Below are 21,642 nucleotides of genomic sequence, written 5' to 3' on the forward strand. Positions count from 1 at the left end.
TGGGAATCTTGATATAGAACTCGCTCTAACTATCTACTGATATGGATTATTTCTATGTTTGTAAATGATCAACAAAGCATCAATCACATAATCTAGAAGTGGCTAAACGATACGAGGCATCATCATTACCTTTGACGTCTTATACACTGTTTTTAATCACGGATATAAGATTCTGTCGCGGGCTCGAATTGCAGCATATCAATGCGCATTTATGCTAAATAGGAAATTTTTAAGTTGCGACAATTCCTCTAGTTAAATATATTAACTGTGTACCTGGTGTACGGACAGTTGTGTCAATAGTTCATAAATACTCGTTACACTTTTAATATGAGTATGTGTAGATACATACATTTTTTCTCTCTATTTGTTACTTAAACTCTTATATATCGGTCTTTCATTTACGGTGCGTATCGTATATACGAAATTTCAGGTGGGACGTGTTCGCTTCGTGACACGTCTTTTTCATTTAAAATGGCATCACATTCCTCGTCTGAATTTTTCTTGATTCCTTCGACTAAGTTCTTGCTCCTAACTTACTTCTTTCTTCTAGTTTATTTTTTTATTTTCTTCTATATTATTTCTTTCTTATACCTTACATCTTTCGTCTACCCTAATTTTAATTGGCATCGTGATAAGAGCTTTGTGGCCGATAACGTAGATAGACTTCCGTCTCTGGGGCGGAGGCTTGCCGAACATTTTTAATTCGTTAGAATTAAACCCTTTCACACGGAAAATACTTTCAAATGTAGCGCCGCTCTCGACGTAACACGAAACAACTTGGTGGGACATGATAATGAGGACACTTGATTCGACTGGCGACCCAGTTAAAATCTTAGAGACTCGTTTTTACTTCTAGGGTATCTGATATACAACTCGATGTCCTCTCGCTCGATATTACTTTTTTTTTAAATTAATATTAGATAGTAGATGATTTTATGAAGGGACGTTCTAGACAAACGAAGTTTAGTTTTAGAATACTGGAAAATAACTAGAACCAGCTTGTGGCTCCGCCAAATTTCGTTGAAAGGCCACCGATGCCCTTGCCAAACATACTTCCAACTTTGCCAACCACATTAGAAGTAACGTTGCTGATATTGGAAAAATTTCCGTCTTCTCCCGCTATTGAATCCACAATGGTCACCTTCGTTTTTGGCCTGTCAACATCGTCGTCGTTGCCATTTTCTGAAAGCCCTCTGCAATAAGAAACATCTGTTAGTAATGTGCTTTTATATTAGAGACCGTACTTCACTCTCCATTATTCATATTTTGAGATTTCTAAAATAAGAATTTGCCAGGCAACACATATATTTAAATTCAAGTTTTTGAAACCAAACAATTGCTTATTTAAAGAATCCAAAACGGAATTTTAAAGGACTCCGCGCAAAATGTAATTTTTACATGTACTTTAATAGAAACATTACTGAAATGTTGTTCTTCTCAAAAACTTTTTGTTAGATTTGGCTGGATGTCTCATATTTTGTCAATCAGATAACTGAAATAAAAGTTCTGTATTCGTATACTCAACAGATTCACAATTTTTTGCATACATGATGTTTTGGGGTCGTTTTAACATCCCTTAGAGAATCAAAAAAGGAAACCGACATTTCGAAAAACCAAAAGAACTTGTCATTTTTTGATTAAACTATTAGAGTAGAGAATTACTTCAAAATAAGTGAAGAAATCGTCCTCTACCAGGAAATGGGTTTGACTTTATTTCAAGGGGGTTTTCAACATCTCTTAAACATTCAACAAAAAGAAATCGATATTTCCTAAAAAGTAAAATCACATGAGATTTGTTTTATTATACTATTGGGGTTGGAAATCACTCAACGTTCAATATGGGAAACATATCCTAACAGGAAAAGTATTTAAATTGATTGTAAGGGTTTTTAAAAATCCGTATACTATTTTTCGATGGTCGTGTTATGAAAATTGACATTTCCTATCTACCAAAATTACATGAGATTTTTTTATTATACCAATGTCGTCGGAAATCAGTTCAAAATACACGTGAGAAACATATTTATTTGTTATTGTTAGGAAATGTCGATTTCCTTACTTGAATTTTTAATGGGTTTTGAAACAACAATTAAAATAATTTCATCAAGTTTCTCTGCCTGGATATGTTTTCCACGTTCATTGTGAATTGATTTCCGACCCCATTAGTTCAATCAAAAAATCTTCCGCGATTTTGGTTATTCGGAAATGTCGATTTCTTTGCTTGAATCGTAGAAAAACTCTTCATGTTTAAGGATTATAATTTAAAGTAATTTTAAGAAATGAATTCAAATTTTTTAAATTCCGAACGTTATCAAATATAAATTTTATAATTTGAACAGTATGGATGTTAAAACAAGGGAGTCCGAATTTCAACTTGCATATTCGATTTTTTGTTAATTTTGAGTCAAGAATAGTAATTTTACATGTTTATATCAATTGATTTTTAAGCAACAAAAAATAATTTAAATGTGTATTAAATACATGCCAGTTAGTAGCATAGATGATTAAGACTTCTTAATAACAGTTTTCTTCGTATATCTCCCTAAGTACGCATAATTATTGAAAAAATTGGAAAAAAAAGATTTTTATTTTAATAAACCGCATCTTTTTTATTATATATAATTTTGCGTTATAATCTGTAATTTTGCAGAAAAATAATTCTTCTGTAAAAACGGACAAATTCGCGATGAACGACCTCCAATCCAAATATGTGGTTTATTTTTTCCGCGTGGTGCATGTTTAAGCGAAAAAACCATCGAAAATGGAAGTTGAGATTAAAGAATGTAAAATTGTACAGTTATAAATGTTTAATTCAGAAATGATACAATATTATACTCTTCAAGTTCAAACAATTTTAATGAAAAAGTATTCATTTCTGAAATATGTAAAATTATTTAACTAGATTGAAGGTTCTCAGTTTTGTGTAGTGTAAATTTGGTCACAATATACTTTAAAATTCTTTAATTTTGAATATTTGAAACGAATGCAAAATTTTGTAATTTTTAACTTTAGATGCTTTAAATTGAATACTAGAATTTTAAAGGATTTTAGTTTAAAAAATTTAAACATGAGCTTGTAGAATCAGATTATGAATTCTAGATTTTGAAGTTTATACGTTTGACATCTTTTAATTTGAAATTCCACATTATTGCTCATTTGAATTCTAATATATTGAATTGGAAAATTCGAAAATAAATTGGGTAATACTTAATTCTCTTAATTTGAAATTATTTAATTTATTTTAAAAATATATTCAATTTTTAATTCATTAACTTGTCTCGATTTAAGTTTCTAACCGTACGAAAATGTTTGAATTTATAATTGTTCAATTTCAAACGCTTTAAATTTTTCATGATTTGCCATGAATTTATTCAATTTTTAACACGTTAACTGTTCCTCATTCGGAAAGTCCATTAATTACGCAAGGATCATTTTTTTAATTTTAGATCCTCTTTCGTAAGAATTCATAAGATTCTAGTACCCCGCCCCTTCCTACCTTCTTACGTAAGATTTTACAATTTTTAAACAATATATCAATTATTTGAATTGTAAACGAAATTTCATAGAAATTCCCAGGCATTTCAAAATATTTGAAAGATTGTCAGTGATCTAAATGTATTTTAACAGATTTCAAGTGATTTTGAGGCCTTTCAATGAACTGCAAAGTATTTCAAAGCATCAGCACATTTTTACGGAATTTAACGAGATTTCCAAAGCTCTTTAGAGATTTAATTAAATTTCAAGAGATATCAGAAGATTCCAAAGGAATCAAAAAAGTTTTAGGGGTTTTCCAACGATTCCATCTAGTAAAATTTCAAAGAGAATTTCATTTTTTTAAAACGATTTTAAAGCACATAAAGAAGCTTAATCAGATTATTCGTTATTTCAAAGCATACTGAAGGACTTTTACGGCGTTTCAGCGATTTTGATGGATTTAAGGAAGTTTTTCTTCTTCATTTCCGCGGGTTATAAATGTTTTAAAGTGAGTTCAAAGGATTTTAAGAGATTTTACAATATCTTATTAGAGGATTTAATTCAAGAGATATCAAAGTATCTTCACGAATTTTGAAGAATATCGGGGATTTGAATGGGATTTTAAATATTTAATGAGCTTTGTAGGGATTTTTTAAGGGTTCAAAAGATTTCAAAGAATTTCAAAAGATTCCAAGCTACATTTGCGGATCTTAGAATATATCGTAAGAAAAAGATTTCACGAAATATCAAAATATTTCCGAATAATATAAAGGATTTTAATTTAGTTTAATTTAAAGGATTTCAATTGATTTAGAGCGATTTCTAAGATTTTCAACGAATTTTAGAGAGTTTTAATGAAATTTTGACGATTTAGAAGGATTGCACGTAATCTCAAAGAATTTCAACTGACATCCATGTAGCTTGATTATTTAAAAGTGTTTTAAGAAACTGTGCACGGTATCCATGGGATTTAAAGTATTTCAAGAAATATATTATATGATAAATTAAAAATAAAACGATTAATCCTTTAATGTGTATAATGCAGCTTGCACTTTTAGTTATAAATATCAAAAATCAAAATTCTTTTAATCTTGAAAGGTTGAATTTTGATATTTAAATAACCGGAAAAAATGTATATAACCTGGTAAGTCCCCAATTCTTTTCTGAGATTGTAGTGGCCACCCTGAAATCCCAGAAAGGAATACGGACTAGAAAATTTCTCTGGGTATTTTCGCTTTATCGCCAGCTAACTTCACTTCGTCGAGTGCTGAGGGAAAAACGATGAACCAAACAAGACCAAATAAATAGGACTAAACATTATTTTGTTAATCTCGTTGTAAAAAAATAATGTTTTCGCTATAAGTCTATTTAGAAATTATATTTTATTTAAAAAAAAAATTATTTAATAAAATAATAAAATGAAAATGATTAATTATTACGAAGATAACAAAGATATTACAAAAATAAAGTTATTCCATATATTTGCTGTTATTGCTTTCCTCTCAGCACTGGACAACGTGATGTTACCTGGCGATAAAGTGAAAATTTCGAATAAAAATAAAATAATGAACTAACTCCTCATTCTGAGCGCTCATGTTTAAGGCACAAGTTGCTTCCTCTGTCTGCATCCTCTGAGATATCGTTTGATATGTCTTCGAGTTAAGTTTGTTCTCCGCGATTGCCTGAAGCTCGAAGTCTGAATAGATCTTTTTCACGATGTGAGCGAGACAAGTGCATTGGTACAGATGCAAACTGTGATCCAGCCTCTCGGAGAGCCAGGTGCACAGCATCTCAATTTGTGAGGTATACCATTGCTAAAAAGATTTAGAAATATTTAGTAATTCGATTCAAACCGAAATAATTATATAATATTAATATACTCTTAGATCCAAAACTCACCTCGAAAAAGGTCATAATCCACAGTTCGTCGATAACCTTACCACGAATTTGGTCCATACAATTCCTCGCGAAATTGACATAGGCTTGACCCATTTCCTTTCCGCTTCCAGAAACCTTCTAAAGCAAGGTTTTTTAATTAGCTTACACCATTGTCTCGATTGTAATCAATTTCTTGTATATCAGAGTGGCCACTCTTCAAGAAAATGGGGTATTAGTCTTGAATTTTGAACGTGGGGAAAAGCCGGGAAATAGTCGGGAATGGTTTGGAAAACCAGGAATGTTTCCAATTTATTTTTACTTTTGACATAAATATTGTCTCGCACTTCGAGAAAAATGTGTCCCGAATAGTTGCTCAGTGTTACCAACTACTTCCGTTCAAATACCGAAGATCAGTTTATATTTAAGATTCTAAAATTAATGTTTGATTCATAAAATGACTGTTTTTTATATTTGAGAACGAAAACATGCTTTTTAGATATTGAGCACAGTAATTACATGGGTTACCTAAATTTATACGATTTATTACTCATAATTGTCTTCATATATCAAATTGAACCACTTCCGGACATTTCGAAGATATAAAAGTGTAATTTCACCAAACAGAGCACAGTGTAATGTGTGTTTTCCCATAAAAAATCCAAAATCTGTATTTTAAATCCTGGGTCATATAAACGCGAATATCTCCTAAACTACGATCGAAAAAATGAGAATTTTCACAGCACAGAATTTTCACAGCAGTTTGTTAAATCACAGCTGTGATTTACCAAACCGCTGTAAAATTTATCTTTTTTGTTGAAGTCTGAATTCATTGTTAATAATAATTCTCATTATATATTTCACCTTGGATTTCCAAAATAGTAAATTCTTGTCGACATCTATTTAATGAAGCAATAAGAATTGAATAGTTATTATTATAAAAGCCTGAAAGTCAACCGGTCGAAAAATGAAATTTATGACCGAGAAAGCCAGGAAATAGCCTGGAATTTTTTTTTAAAGTTTGAGTGACCACCCTGTGTATATCAACGTTTTACTCACCGCAAAACTAAGAACCGCTCCAAGAAGGGATCCCTCGTCATAACGTGACAATTTGGATAATGTTGCCTCGAGGACGGTAACCAGCTTATTGATCATTCCTTGGGACATTGAAGCTGATGTTCTGTCAATAAGGTCATCTATTTTCCCATGACACTGATGCTAAAAGTAAAACAACAGTATAATTCCCGACTGGAATTTCGATGGAAGCAGTCGTTCGTGGAAATAAACTGAGATTTCTCTATATGTCTGCTGGTACTAACTCGCAATTATGATACTTGAATACTACCGAGAGCAAAACTTATTCAGAAAAATTATCTGTGTTCTAAAATCATTAGAATTCGATCGTGATTGATTACAAATATGTGCTGCTCTACATCTATGAGAGTGAAAGAATCTAGAATATATTTTCTAAGCTGTTGAGCATAATATGAAATGATTGAACGTTACCCCTCGTTCCCTCTATTATTGATCAACGACTTACCACATCCACTCCATCGACAGCGCAAAGCTTAAAACTTTGATTCTTTGCGTCCAGGATTACATTCACCATAGCACACATCTCAGAGGGAATAATGTAATCTGTCGAGATAAACGTTACACCCTTTTTGAGCCATTGCTGGAACGCTGTATCTGTCCTCTGGATACAAGACTCGATCATGTCACTCGCCATCAGTTTGAGACGTTGTTCCAGATGGCTTCTGAATTCTTGATCAGGCCAGTGCAACCCTCCGATGAAGGACTGCAAGGCGTCCAGCTTCCAGAATAGGTCTTCCGATGTGGCACATCCGTTGCCCTTGATTTCCCATCGCTCCTTCTCGAATCCTTTGTGAATTGATTGAGCGATCGAAGTCTCCATCAGATCCACGTACCGAACGACTAACGGCGCGAAGGTGTCCCGAAGATGTTGATGGAACTTCCCGTTCTTCAGGTTGTCTAGAAAGGAAATACACAATTTTAAATTATTCAAACTTCAATTTTATATTCTAGACGGTGGCCACTGACTGACAAACCGGTAAATGGACCGGAATTTTTTTCAGACGGAATTTTCTCAAGTCTTTATTTTATCATAAAAGCTTATCCAATAATTTTAAATTCCACTTAAATAAGTTCCTTCTGATATTCTTTAAAATGTCTACCAATTAAGTTTTATATGTTGCAATTTAGAGAAATTATGATTTTAATTGAAGATATGAGAATGTCAACTGGATGAGGAGCATATAAGGTTGGCACTTTTTAACATTTAAAATAATGTACTCGAGGTTCTCTTGTCTTCAATCTTTTCATAAAGACCTTGAATTAATTGGATTCGGCAATGGGGTAGCTGCTTGAATTTTAGATAATATATTTTTAAATATGGTACAAAATTTTAAAAATTTTAGTTGAATACTTCACATCTAGCATAAACTGTTACAGCTAATTCTGGTTGGCTTGCTTGTAATACTGATTAGCTCAGCACTACTTCCACTGCTCTGCCCAATCACCAATGCCTCACTTTCCCGCAACAAATTCAATAAGGATACTTTTTAAAACTTACAACAGATATTTGAACATGTACGAAAAACTTCCCTGAAGCAATTAAAAACAGTTTTAGTACTCTTAATTTCACAAGGATAGAAAAATATTTAACAATATGCAGCTACTCCATTTCGAAATTATTGTTTTAATACTTTAAATTATACATTTTTTAGTTTTAATATCTTTAATTAAAATTTGAATGATCGATCTTTTTTTTTACACATAAGTGGCCACCCTTATTCCATGTGTTCCTGTCATCATAAGGAAAGACTTACCATCTGTTCTCAAATAATCGTTCAAGATTTGGAACAGTGGGAAGCTATCCCAGGTGTCTGGTGGCTGCTCGCTGAGAACCTTGTTCATGTCCTTGGCGAAGAGAGACCAGAAGATCTCTGCGTGCTCCACCAGGAGGTCGCTAAACCAGGCGAACGCCTGCGGTGCGGTGTAGTAGGAGCGAAACGTGAAAATATTGGACGACACACATATACGGCGGGCGAAATCCCTATGATCCAAGGTGGTGGGGGCGCCACCCTGGATGCAGAGTTCTCGAGTACCCAGAAGACACTATGATTTCTAAGCTCTCTTTTTCTAGAAAAATTTTCGAGGTACAAAACAACTTATGACAGTCGCCTGATTAATGTAAAATCTCTAAGGTGAAACGCGTCTCAAGATGAACATGAATGCAGAATCTTGGCAGAAGAATCGCACTCTATCGACAAAAAGTAGCTTTTGTTTTGAGGGGGTTTTTAGTTACAACAACACGATCCCCCTTTTTCGATTGAGCTAAACGAATGATCTGAAAAGACTCTGTATGTTTCGATTCTATCAATTCCTTCAATCTTATATAAGGGTGCATTTTATGTGGTCTAAACTACGGCGAGATTCAAGTCTAAAAATGTCAAAAGGAAAAGTGAAGAAGCTGGTTGTCTTCTGAGGAGGTGGCGGACACTTACCAAATCCGTATATTTTGAGCATGCTATCCTCTCTCTCGAGAACCCTGGACAATGAACATTCAGTTCTAAAAACCTAACTAATACCTCCGAATAATGTTCTTCATTTTGCTGCAGTAAGTCGACGCAGATCTCGGCGAGGTGAATGAGGTCTTCAAGTTTCTTACTAGGAGGTACACAGACTTCACCATTAAAGTCGTCCTCTATCTTTGCCTCAGTAGATAATCGCTCGTAGTTTACATGAGCGGCTGTCTCTAGGCAAGATTTTATCATCCCTCTGACTTCCTCTGGTGGCACTGGTGTTACAATATCCTTCATCAAGACTCGTTCGAGAAGAGACAAGGTAGCTTTGAGTGCTCCCTCCGGTCTCCCAAACGGAAAGCTGAACCTGAATGAGAAAACCATATTTAGCATTCATGACAATTTACTCTTCTTATTTGGTCTGTAACTTTAGAGTTTTACCTGAAGTTCGTTATCTGTTTCTCTAACAGTTGTCTAAGTCGTTCTTTGATGTCTTGGAACTTATCCTTTTCTTCGTGTGTTACTGATCCAGCACCATCAGGCCTATTCCCAACAACATGACTTGCGCAAAAAGCGAAACTATAATGAATCAAAGTCGGGTCTATCATGACTCCCCTTTCAGCTCGATCTAGCAGATCACTGAGATAACATAGATGTCGAAAACATCCACGAACACCATATCTAGAAAGTGTAGAATTTCACAATTAGGTATGTACTTCTTCTTGTACTCTTTCCTAAGGCTTTTCTGAAACCCACCTTGCGCAATATTCATCCAGAACAAAGACTTGCCCAGGAGAGAACCATCCCAAAGAGCAATATGGATCATTCAGTCTATAATCCAAAGTTAAATTCTGCAGGAACTTGAACAGACCCGCGTGATCAAACTTGCACGGATCAGCACTGATAAAATCCTCCATTCCATGCTTTCTTGCCCTATCAGCGTCTCCTTGAATCTTGCTAATGGTAGAGTTTTTGTCGGCTATCGTTACTGGCGGAGTTGGCTTATGAGACTGACCAGTCGCTCTATACATGGCCATCACCCACAAATGACACTCATTTTCATCCTCCGATGCGAAGACTATGTTATCCCCCTCACGAACAGCATTGAAGAAGTACCTGTTAAAGTTAACTTTTTTCGCTCTACTCTATCTACGTCATCTATCATTGAACCTTTAACTGGTACATGTTACAAGCAAAAAGAAAGATCTACTAGTAGCTAGTAACTTTGCATAATTTCATTTCATCTAATTCGTTCATCTCAAGATCTAAGTTTCAAATTGTCCAAACAAGACACGTTCAACGTCTGGGACTCGATCATGTGAACTTGGTTATTTGTCTCATAGCAATTGGTGGGTAGTTCACTCAAGGAAACCAATTTCACGTGGTTGAGTACCGCAGATTGATCGAGCCTAGTTCAGGTCCAAGCTTTTTAATTGAAATAAATATTTGAATAAGCAACAAAGCTTCGACGGCGACACAATGGCGCAAATTAAATAAGAAATAGAATATAACTCGGCAATATTGACTTATTATTTTGGATTGAAGATACCAGTTAGCAGTTGCGTAAAGAAGTGTATCGTGACAAATCGTTAGGAACGAGAAGACGCACCTTCCACCCTGTAAATCCATGCCAGCCATAAGGTTGGCAGAAACGGCCTCGATATAGTCCACTGTATAGCCATCGAGCTGCATCATTTCCGACGGCTCGCTTTTTTTCTCTTTATACGAGCACATCGCAAACGTGTACTGCGAGACCTGGACCAGCACGTAGTACCGATTCTTCCACTTTTTCCAGACGGATTTTCCCAGGGCGTAAAGGTGACCACAGTGCTTCATGTTCAACGGCTTGTCCATTCGACAGGCGATCTTTATCCTGAGATCCTGATCTGGACAGCTTCTGTGGACGGTCATGCGATGCCATTCAGGATTCTTGCTGGACATCGGAGTAGGCTTGAGAATCACTTTGCCCAGTTCTTTATCCTCGAGAGCCAGCATTCCAGGATTTTCGGTATAGCATCGAACCTTCACGATTGGCAACGGATGGGTCGTCGAAAAATCTCCCTGAGTATCCCACCTGTTTACCAAATTTGTTTTACAGTTTACAATTGCATACGCAAAGTGGGTGGGCATTGATTTTTTGAGTTTTAGTTAATGGTTGATGACTCACATAGGCTTCGAGGCTTCAGCTTGATCAGTCTGCAGTTTTTCGCCGCCTTCCACTTCCATAGTACAATAAACAATTCTATTTTGCGCGAGACTCTTAAGGCCTTTGACTTCCATAACAATAACTTCCAATTGGAATGTCAGGCCGACGTCCATTTTTGTGAGTTGGGGGTCGGAATCAGCGGAGTCGCCCTCCAGTTTTGCGAGAGAACCCTGACTGCGGCAGCGGGAGCGCTCACCGCGATGGTTGTAGCGCTTCAGCTTCTGCAGCCCGTATTTGCTGTCTATCGAACCCTTGGAGACAGGCAACGACTCCAAATTAGCCATTAGCAGGTTGATAGACGACTTGAGTTCCTCAATGTAGAGCGACTCCATCTCTTTTAGGAGAAACCTTGGCATAAGCTTTCGGTTCTGAAATTTACAAAAGACAAATTAGAATCGGAATATCAAACTTTTAAAACTCGCAGGCCTCGAATTGTGCGATTTTTTATGCTTTTTAAAGAAAAATGTAGTAGATATTCGATTAAGCCAATAATCGATTTGAACCAAAGGCTATTTAAACTAAAACAGTTGAATAGTTTATATATTTTGGTGAGCCTTTTAAAGATGGCATACTGAATCGAACCTCATTTGCTGATGCTCAGTAGTGAAACATTTAAATGAAGGAAGTATTTTTTCCAGTTCTATATTTTATTTTATTATTTTATTTGTGTGTACATAAAAAAATTGTTGTCTAAAATCGAATTTCCAATTTATTGAAAAAAGTCTCCTGAGGTAAATCAGTGCTGAAATTTGCCTGACAAATTTAAGTAATAAATGTTATTAGGTTCCAAGAAAATTGAGGAACCATTTTTTTTTCGTTAAAGGTTCACGTTTTCCCCTGTTTAGAAAGTTGATAAAAATCTCATTTTTAATTGAAAAAAATCTATTTGCAACTACGAAGTTGATAAATCGATACAACAAAATTTTTATTAGAAGATGTAATTATGTTCTGAGAATATGGAGAAGGATTTTTTTCCTTTGAGACGCTAGTTTTGCTACTTTGCATAGCGATGAAAATCCCATTTTCATTTTTTTAAACTTGTTCCTGACATACTGCAGTGCTGAATTCAAGTGTTTACCCAACTTTAAAAGGTGATTTTAGTTCAAATTTTAAAATAAAAGAAGCAGAAGCCACATAGATTTGTACACTAAAAATGAAATGTTTAACCAAGTAAATGCATTTACTTAAATTGAAGCCTCAGCTGAAATAACTTATCAACATATATTTTGTATCCATGGACTTCTATGTATATAAGTTTTTCTTTTAACTGCTTCTCTATTCCGCGGAAGCACTGCGATCGAAAATTTAAAATCTAATTAAGAGATTAATCTAACTAATTATTCTAATTAAGAATTTTTTAAGGATAAGAAAAGAAAATTACACTCGCTTAAGAGTGTCGGCGAAAATTTTCAAAATTGAATTCGGCAAATCTCAATTAATAAAAAATAAAAATAATTAGGTTAGATCATTTAAAAATTTGGTCCCACAAACATTGTAAAAAATACAAATATAATTTCTTGTCTTTTCAGTAAAAGAAAGGAAAGAAAAACACTTAATTATTCGTGTAATTGTAATTTAGAGTTTTATTTTTATTTTACTATAAAAATAATTTAATTAGTATTTTTTAGTACAATTTCTGCTAAATATTTATCACTTATTTATTGATTTTATTATTTCTTAACATTATTTCTCCTTTTTTCCTTTTTCTAAAGAAAGTTCCCCTTTTCAGTTTATAAATCATTTTCATTAATTAAAAATGAACTTTTTTCTTAAGAATTAGACTCTCTTCTCAAAAATGCATCTTTTTGTATGAAAATTTATCCATTTCGTTACAAATGAATCATTTTCTTAAAATTGGTCTTTTTTTATTTAAAATCCAATTATTTGGTTCTAAATGCAGCTGTTTAGTTGAAAAATTCATCTTTTTGTAATTCAACTGTCTGGCTAAAAATTCATCTTTCTTTGTTGAAAATGATCTATTTGTTGGAAATTCAACTTTTTAAGGCGATCGTTCAACTTTTTTCAGAAAAGTTCGTTTTTTTTGCTTGAAAATACATCTTTCTTAATTGAAAATTAATTTTGTTGTTGAAATTTCAAGTTGTTCTTAAAAAATTGTTGTTTTTGCTTCAAAATTATATTTTTGTTGAAAATTAAACTTTTCATGTTGATAATTGAACTGTCTTTTAAAAAATTCGTCTTAAATAATTATTTTTAAATACAACTTTTTTTATTAATTTTTTTTTAATTCAACTGTATAATTGAAAATTGGTCTTTCTTGATTGGAAATGCATTGGTTTCTAATTTTAAATTCAACTGTTTTCTCTACCATTACACTTTTTAAATTGAAAGCTCAACTCTTTTGTCAAAAATTCGTCTTTGGGTTGAAAAATCCTCTTTTCGTTGAAATGTAAATGATAAACTCCTCTCATTTGTAAATAATTCAAGATGACAAGTTTAAAAATTCGAAAATAAATATTTTAATACCAGATTCAGAATCCTTCGAGAAGAATGACTGTTCTTAAAAACTTGTTTCAACTTTAAAGTTTATTTTGACTGTACAAATAATATTTGAAAACCAATGAAAATTGTGTGATGTATATTACTAAGCAAATATTCAATCTGTTTCTGATGCTGCTTTTCTCCATTATCTTAAAAAATTTCTTTTGGCCTGTACTTGAGTGTCTAATCATTCTTTTTTTGGCTAAATCTTTAAAAAATGCATGAAACTTATACGAGTTTGGTTAAGTCTTCTAGTTGATCCGAGGCCTAAACTCTGTAAAACAGATGAATGGATGTGGGACCTACCTTCTCCATTTCGTTGACTCTTTGTATGCGACCGTCCAGCTCCCTCCGGATGGCAGCAGCCTGTTCGTCGGCTGAGTCCAACAAGAGGGCGTTGAACAGAAGCTGATGTTCGAACTTTTTAACGCCAAGGATTTGCTGAAACATATCGTACAGCTGCTCCTTCGACAGTATCAGTTCGGAATTTAAGGACTGCTGTTGCATCCTGGAAGGCCTCTTGGTGTCCTCGTCACCGGTGCCTTTAAATATACAATCGAATTTGGCCAACCAGGACGTAAGAACAGTCTCTTTGCTCAACCCGTCGATTTCCGGGAGGCTGCGAACACGCTTTTCGATATTGTTCTTGAACACCTCGCGGAAGTCGTGCTGTGAGCATGCACCGCTTTGTACCATTCTGACCACCCTCTCCGATTTTAAGAATACATCAAAATAATTTTGTATGGCATTGTGGAAGGCTTCGTCTGCAATGATTTGCGTCTCTCCTTTCAGAAAAGCCTGAAATGTCAGCATGCACCAATTAGAAAGACTGCAATACGACTTCAAAATTTGCTATCATACATGTATCTCATTTGACTCTATAAAAGAATCAATATGTTTCAAGGCGAAGGTCAGAACGTGGAAAATATCTAAAGGGCGATATTGTGGGACTTCTTGGGAATGGAAGCTTTGGAGGGTTTCGCCAGAGATATTATGAATATATCTAACATTTAGTGACTTAGTTCATTGACATTAAGGAGCGCTTGGAAAATTTTAGAAGATAAAAATAAATAATTAATTTTAAAGTTAGTTTGAATCTGATTATCCAATGGTTGTTCACTCGAATAAAGCCTTGCGAAAGAAAGGACCTAATTACCTGGAAGCGGGAACACAAAGTCTCTAGTTGCTGTTTTGTGATCTTCATTTGTCTTCGTGTCATGTCTGTGGGTTGTTTGGCATTGAATGGATAAGCTATACATCTCGAAATGAACACGTAGAGTTGTATTCGTGTTTTTCTCTCCTCCTCTTCTCTCTCTTGTTTGTCCTGGGGCAGAACAACCAAATTAGAGAACATAAGTGTGATGCTCCCACTTATGTATGCAATTAAATTAAGTATCTTCTATTGTACGACCACGGGTGGTCTCTTGATGATGCACAGATATCGACCTAGATTTTGAATACCCAGAAGTATTTTTCCTTCTTTTCAGACGCTAATTTTTCTACAGACTTTCATAATTTAGTTATCTATTTATTATTCATACCAGCAATTCAGCCTCAGTCTTCTCGCTGGCGACCGACGGCGAAGGGCTGGTTGGTCTTTGGGCGGATTTTGCATAATTAGCCGCATCCTGGGCAGCGCTCATAGAAGGTGAAAGAGAACTCCTGGCGCTGGATAAGTTGGGAACGTCCAGCCCGGCAGCAACGGCTTCTTGCTGAATCGCTGAAGTTTGACCTCCTGATCTTCCATGAGCACCGGCTGATCCGACGTGGCCTCCGAGACTTGAGCCACCAGGAGATGCTGTGAGTCCCGAACTAGCCGAACCAACACTTCCGGCAAGTCCAGAACCCGGGCCCATGCCTCTACTACCAGCATGGTGGCGGGAACCGTGTGAACTACCACTTCCGCCACGGCCCCCGCCGCCACCCCCGTGGTGAAGGCCCTGGTCCTCCTCACTCTCCTCCTCAGAGGAGCTTGGGTCTATCATGGTCTAGTTGTCGCCGACGCCGGCCTCGACCTCGGAGGACCGGCTTCCGTTTGACTCGGACCTGCCGTCTCCACGTGGTCACGGAATCACCGTGATAAGGGACACCCGCAGGAACTCCTGTTCCTCAGTTCTGATATGCTGGAATCAAAGATATATCAGCTTTTAGAACATCTTGTATGGTAAGAATTTTTTTAAATGTTAGCCTTCTGAACCAATGCCTTATTTACAGCAGAGGCCAAAAGAACACGGCCAGGATGGCAAACTTTTAGGGGTAACATGGCAGCGTAGTATTTGATAAAGAGATATTTCGGGTTTCACTCGTCTAAAAAACTACGAATTGTTTGCCGACGTTTCGTGAACATTGCAGTTCACATCTTCAGGGCTGACCTGAAACTGAGGTTTCAGGTCATGATGTTCTTAGGTATACTTTCTACGATGCCTGTGATTGACCAGAGCGCCCCACCGTGGGGACTGGTCGAACTAGATTGGTCAATCAAGTCTTTTTTAAAAAATCCGGGAGAACGGAAAGCCAAATCGGATTGGCATTATATCCATTGTCCCTATTGATGTTATTAGGGTGTTTTAAGATTTCGATTGCTTCTATACGTTTTCTTGGAAATGTTTTGTGTGTTTTTGCAATTACTGTTGTTTCATCAAATAAAATGTTATGTCCTGTTTCGATATGATGTTAAGCTAGTGCTGATTGCGTGAAATGTTTTAGCCTGACTTTACTTTCATGTTCCTTCATACGTTGGCTCACCGCTCTCCCGGTTTCTCCAATATAGACTTTGCGACAAGAACAAGGGATTTTATATACTCCTGGATCACTGAAGGGTACCTTTTTATCTTTAGGGTTATTTAGTAGTTTTCCTATTTTCGCAGGTGGTTTAAATATGGTTTGGATGTTGTGTTTGTTGAGATTTCTTCCTATTTGTTCTGTGACGCCTTGGATGTAGGGTAGGGTGGTGGTCATTTTTCTCTCTCTTTCTTTTGTATGTTGTGTTGACTTGCTTTTTTAAGTGTGTTTTCTTATTCCTTTATCAATTTGTTTGTTTGTGTAATCGTTCTGTATCAGGATTTGTTTAACGTTTTGTAATTCCTTTTGTAAGTTATCTTTGTCTGTTATGGAGACAGCTCTGTATACAAGGGAGTTGATGACCGATTGTTTTTGAGATGGGTGATGGTGGGAGGAGGCATGTAGGCATCTGTTTGTATGCGTGGGTGTTCTGTAAAATTCATGTCCTAATGTGTTATCAGATTTTTTATAAACTAATACGACCAAGAAAGGCAATTTTCCGTTTTGTTCTATTTTCATGGTGAACTGTATATTAGGATGTAATTGATTGATTAAATCGAAAAACTTATTTAGTTCATCTCGTCCATGTCGCCAGATGACAAATGTGTCATCAACGTAACGGAACCAGAATTCTGGTTTAAGTTTGGCTTGGTTGAAGATTTTAGTTTCTAGATGTTCCATAAAGACATTAGCTATTACAGGTGAGATTGGGGATCCCATTGCTGTACCTGAGGTTTATTCGTAGAATTGTTTATTGAACGAGAAGTAAGTATTATTGAGACATTGTTCTATCAAAGGTACAAGCTCGGAAACAAACGTGCTAGGTTGTAACTTGGTGAGTTTATTGTGCTGACGATCGGTCTGAGTGGAATGTTTTCCTTATGGATTCTTGAGAGCCCGTAAAGTTTTGTTGAGATGGGATTATTATTTTGTGCTATTTATAGCCGTAAAAGTTTGTTCAAAACTACTTGTTTCGTACGTATCCTACAGAAAAACGTTGAGAAATTAAATTATAGAGGACAAAATTCAGCTTAAAATAAAGAAATAAACTGTTTTATTTCTTATAGGTCACGAGTTATGACCATTAAACTTGGACCCTTTCCATTCGGAAAACTCTGTATGTACTCAAGAATGTACTGCGACCGTATTTGACCATTTTGTTGTCATGCATTGATTTATAGTTCATTACAAGTTTACCTTTTCTCCTTTTTTTTTTGTTTAAAAATAATCTATTGTTCAACAATTGTTTAAATAATACGCTTCACTCTATCAATTGTGTGCATATTTTATATATGTATTTACTTTTTTGAAAATTACTTCTAGAATATCTGTTTTCGAAATTATATGAAAAAATACAAACTAACTGATTTTACATTGTTTATTTATTATTTATAAAAAATGCTATTAAAGGGATCCGTTTTATAACTTTGTATTATTTAATGTTAAGAATGCCAAAAATTGAAAGATTATTTTGTAAAATGAACTCTTTTCCACACCGCCCTGGAGGTACATTTATAGGCTCCATTTTTGAAAGTAGTTTCCCCAATAAGCCAGCTAATTGGTATCTTTTTCAATTATTTCGACAGCAGATATTTTGGACGTGATTTTCACAAAGTTAGGTAAACGTCCCAATAATCGTAACCGTTAGTCCCAGTAATCTTGATGCACATTTTCTTGCTTTTTATTTAATTTGAATACATGCTATTTCTATTGGCTATTATAAAATGCTAAAACTAAGTGAGTTTTATCATTAAATGTTACTTTTAACATATATTTTTAATAATATAATCAAATTATAACCAAGTTTCACGATTACTGGGACCGTCACGATTACCCGGACTTTCAACCTTAAATACATTAAATATGCACACAAATGATTGAGGGAATCGTATTATTTAAACAATTGTTGAACAAGTGATTTTTTTAAACAAAAAAAGGAGCAAAAGTAATCTTGTAATGAAGTACAAATCCATACATGGCACAAAAATGCTCAAACACGGTCGCAGAACATTTTCCAGTACATACAGAGCCTTCAGAATGGAAAGAGTCAAAGTCTCATGGTCATAACTCCTGACCTATATGAGCTAAAACATTGTATTTTTTTATTTCACGCAGAATTTAGTCCTCTGTAATTGGTTCTTTTGAAGTTTTTTGTAGGATATGTACGAAACGAGCAGTTTTGATAAGACTTTTTTGGTTATAAATAGCTGAAAATAGAAAAAATATGTTTTTTTTTTAAAGAGTTATTACTCTTGATCTATGAAGACTAGAAGATTTAGATTCACGCAGAACTTCCTGCCCTGCAACTGTTTCCTTCGCACCACTTACGTAGCTTCGCCGAGAAGTGAAGTACTTTTAAAAAATTGAACACGACTAATTTGCCTTGAAAAATATTTCAAAATCGGAGAGCTTTGTGAGGCCAAACTTATGACCTATTGTGGCTAGATCATTGAATTTTTTTAGAATTACTCGAAATTGCGTCTACATCAATTCAACTTCTGAAATTTTGGCTGTAAAATTACAAGGTTCTAAAGTACAGATACAAACTTCAGAATTGGCTTTTTTCGCCTCTTCTTTTTAAAATCCGGATTCTTTGAAGGACCATAACTCGGCACTGCTGGGTCACTGCTGTGAAATGCAATGAGACGGGTCAGTCTACGCAAACACGACTTTTGGAACTTTTTTCAAAAATATCTCCGGGACACACGGGTGTCATATCTAGAAAACTTGGAATTTTATTCAGGACCCCTTAATAAACCGTTTGAGCATGAAACGCACATTACCTACTTCATACCGAAAAAATACCTTTTTTCGTACGAGATGCCTGAACTAAGACCCTTTTAGACTCGGTCGGGTATCCGTTTGTCCGTACATGGAAATTTTTTTCGGCGATATGATCAGATCGGATAAGATATGATAGTATTATATAGGATTGGACTGACTACGAAACCCTTTTTTGTAGTATTTTTCTTCAAATACTACGTAAAATTTAAAAAATTGTTACAATCAATCTTAGTTGAATTTCTTGAAACACTTATTGGCTAGGCATTACTTTCGGTATGTCAGCCAATCAACTGTCTCTTATTTTTCCTCAAAGAATTCAAAAAAGGTACTTTATAAAGATTAGAAAAATTGTTGAAATTGGTTTAGAACAACTTTTTTAAGTAATTGCATTTACTTTTCTTTGCTTTTTTAATTTCACAAAGAAAATAAACTGTTTTAAAATATGCAACTATCCCATTGTAGGTATGAGGCGTTTAAATTGAAATAGTTCTCAGATTCATTTTTAATTGAAGCACTATAAAGTGTCCAGATTAGAATTTAAGTAATTCAAAATGGCAAATTTTTCCATTGAAAGCACTAGTAATTAAATAATTCATTTATAAAACTTCAAAATGTACACTTTTTAATGTTATGCATTTGGAGATTGTGTTATTTCGAGAGCTACAAATTAGAATTTATTTAAATTAAAATGATTGAACTTCAAAGACTCTCCTTATTAAATTATGCAATATTGAACGTTTTATTGTTGTATTGTTTGAAAGTGTAAAGTTAAGAAACGATTGAAGTTTAGAGGTCGGAATAAATTCTATTGACTCTTCTCGACACCCATAAAGGATTTTTCGAATCGTTGGTTTCAATTTCACTGTTGGACTCAATTTGAATTTTCTAGAAAACAAATTCTGCGCTTTTAAAATTTTTAAGATGCTAATCAAGATTGACAGGCTTCACATCGATGAGTGGAAGGTCAGCTACACGGGCATAGAACTTTTTGGGGATGCAAAACTTTCACCTTGGAAAGAGCGTGAAAGAAGAGTTGCCAACTTATCAAATTCAGATGCTCCAGCTGATCGAAACTTTCGGTAACGTAGGCCATCAAAAATGAATAATGAACACTAGCCGCAGATTCGATTTTTTGTTTGTTGAATAATTTAATAATTTTAAAAGTGTTTATTGTGCCAAAAAACGTGTTAGGGTTTGCCTGTTGAAAAATGAAATCGGATTCATTACTGACTCTAGTCGTAAGTACTTGTTTATATAAATATGCAAAGTGGCAAAAAGATAATAAACTTTTTAGGTTACGTTTCTTTTGCTAAAATGTATTTTTCGACAGTTTCGATCAGCTGGAGTACATGAATTTTCTAAGTTAGCAACCCTTCTTTCACGCTCTATCCTCTACCATCTTCGGCTCGTCGGTGTAAAACCGACCATTTTCTTCTAATTCATTGAAAATTCTATTTTCTAGTCGTCTCATCTCTAAATCGTTATTTTTCATATTTCCTACAATTTCGACATTGCATTGGGCAGAGTTTCTTCCGCCTTTTAGAACCATGGCATTTTGAACTAATTTTAAATCTCTAGTTTCAATTGAATTACTGATAATAAACGTTTAGTTTGAAGAAAAAATCAAAGGGTTTAAACACTTAAATGAATTTGTCTAAAAAATGAAATTCAAAATCACTATTTTTTTTTTTCAACGCTATATTTTAAGACAAAGAACTGACCCAGATGATAAAACTGCTGAATATCAACAGAGGAAGTTAACATTCTCTATAGTGTTTGCTTTGTGAACTTACTAATTCAAACTTCCTTCTTAGGCCGTGTACCTCGAATACTATACACCTTTTACATGTTCATAAAAAATATTTACGACTGTTTTACCACCTAACTCGAGTTATATGTAAATTTTCACCTTTCGAACACAATATTTTCACATGAAAATCGCCATTTTATATCCCCGCTTAAATCCTTACACAAACTATGTTTACATAGGATAAATAATCAGGCTGTCAACTAACCGGAAACCCCGGAAAATAGATAGGAATTAAAAATGAAAGTGATCAAAACCCGAAATTAATCGTGAATAAAAATCCGCATTCGAATTGGAAATCACATTAACAGTTCTGGAAAATGTGGTTTTTGTATCAATCGTGATAAAAAGACAAATTGGAATGTTATTTATCCTTTGTTTAAAAAGTTGTAGTCACGAAATCTCGCATGCATTGTTGTGGAAAACCTTGTGGGTTTCAGGACTGCATGGATATGACTTTTAGCGACTTTTTCCTTTTCTTTATTATTAAAGATTAAAAATTCTCTGCACCATCTATTTTATGAATAAAAATGTTCAAATAGGTCAGTTTATTTCATGATGAAATTTACTTTGAAATGTTTTAAAACATTATTGAAAAAAGACAACATTTTCATTGTAAATGATTTTTTAATAATGGAAAATAATTCTACTCTTAAAGTTTTGCAATCACA

The 21,642-nt window shown here is 34.5% G+C and overlaps 1 protein-coding gene across 5 annotated transcripts in view; it reads right to left on the reverse strand.

Moving 5' to 3' along the window:
• Nucleotides 1–363: 363 nt before the first annotated feature.
• The window catches only part of LOC117171411 (calcium-dependent secretion activator), a 46,691-nt gene continuing 25,412 nt past the window's right edge, over nucleotides 364–21,642 (reverse strand). Inside the window, exons 2-15 of one of the 5 annotated variants that reach the window (XM_033358708.1) lie at nucleotides 15,141–15,722; nucleotides 14,756–14,923; nucleotides 13,906–14,397; nucleotides 11,062–11,468; nucleotides 10,504–10,968; nucleotides 9,651–10,010; nucleotides 9,336–9,575; nucleotides 8,958–9,261; nucleotides 8,199–8,355; nucleotides 6,890–7,341; nucleotides 6,409–6,567; nucleotides 5,374–5,487; nucleotides 5,050–5,288; nucleotides 364–1,193 (exon numbers count right to left, since the gene is read on the reverse strand). In XM_033358708.1, coding sequence (XP_033214599.1) covers nucleotides 989–1,193; nucleotides 5,050–5,288; nucleotides 5,374–5,487; nucleotides 6,409–6,567; nucleotides 6,890–7,341; nucleotides 8,199–8,355; nucleotides 8,958–9,261; nucleotides 9,336–9,575; nucleotides 9,651–10,010; nucleotides 10,504–10,968; nucleotides 11,062–11,468; nucleotides 13,906–14,397; nucleotides 14,756–14,923; nucleotides 15,141–15,584 — 4,206 coding nt within the window. In that variant the 5' untranslated portion in view covers nucleotides 15,585–15,722 and the 3' untranslated portion in view covers nucleotides 364–988. Of the gene's footprint in view, nucleotides 1,194–5,049; nucleotides 5,289–5,373; nucleotides 5,491–6,408; nucleotides 6,568–6,889; nucleotides 7,342–8,198; nucleotides 8,356–8,957; nucleotides 9,262–9,335; nucleotides 9,576–9,650; nucleotides 10,011–10,503; nucleotides 10,969–11,061; nucleotides 11,469–13,905; nucleotides 14,398–14,755; nucleotides 14,924–15,140; nucleotides 15,723–21,642 lie in introns of those variants that run through there. The other 4 variants (XM_033358706.1, XM_033358705.1, XM_033358709.1 and 1 more) reach the window with 4 other exon arrangements.

This window comes from Belonocnema kinseyi, chromosome 4 (genome assembly GCF_010883055.1).
Source record: "Belonocnema kinseyi isolate 2016_QV_RU_SX_M_011 chromosome 4, B_treatae_v1, whole genome shotgun sequence".
NCBI lineage: Eukaryota > Metazoa > Arthropoda > Insecta > Hymenoptera > Cynipidae > Belonocnema > Belonocnema kinseyi.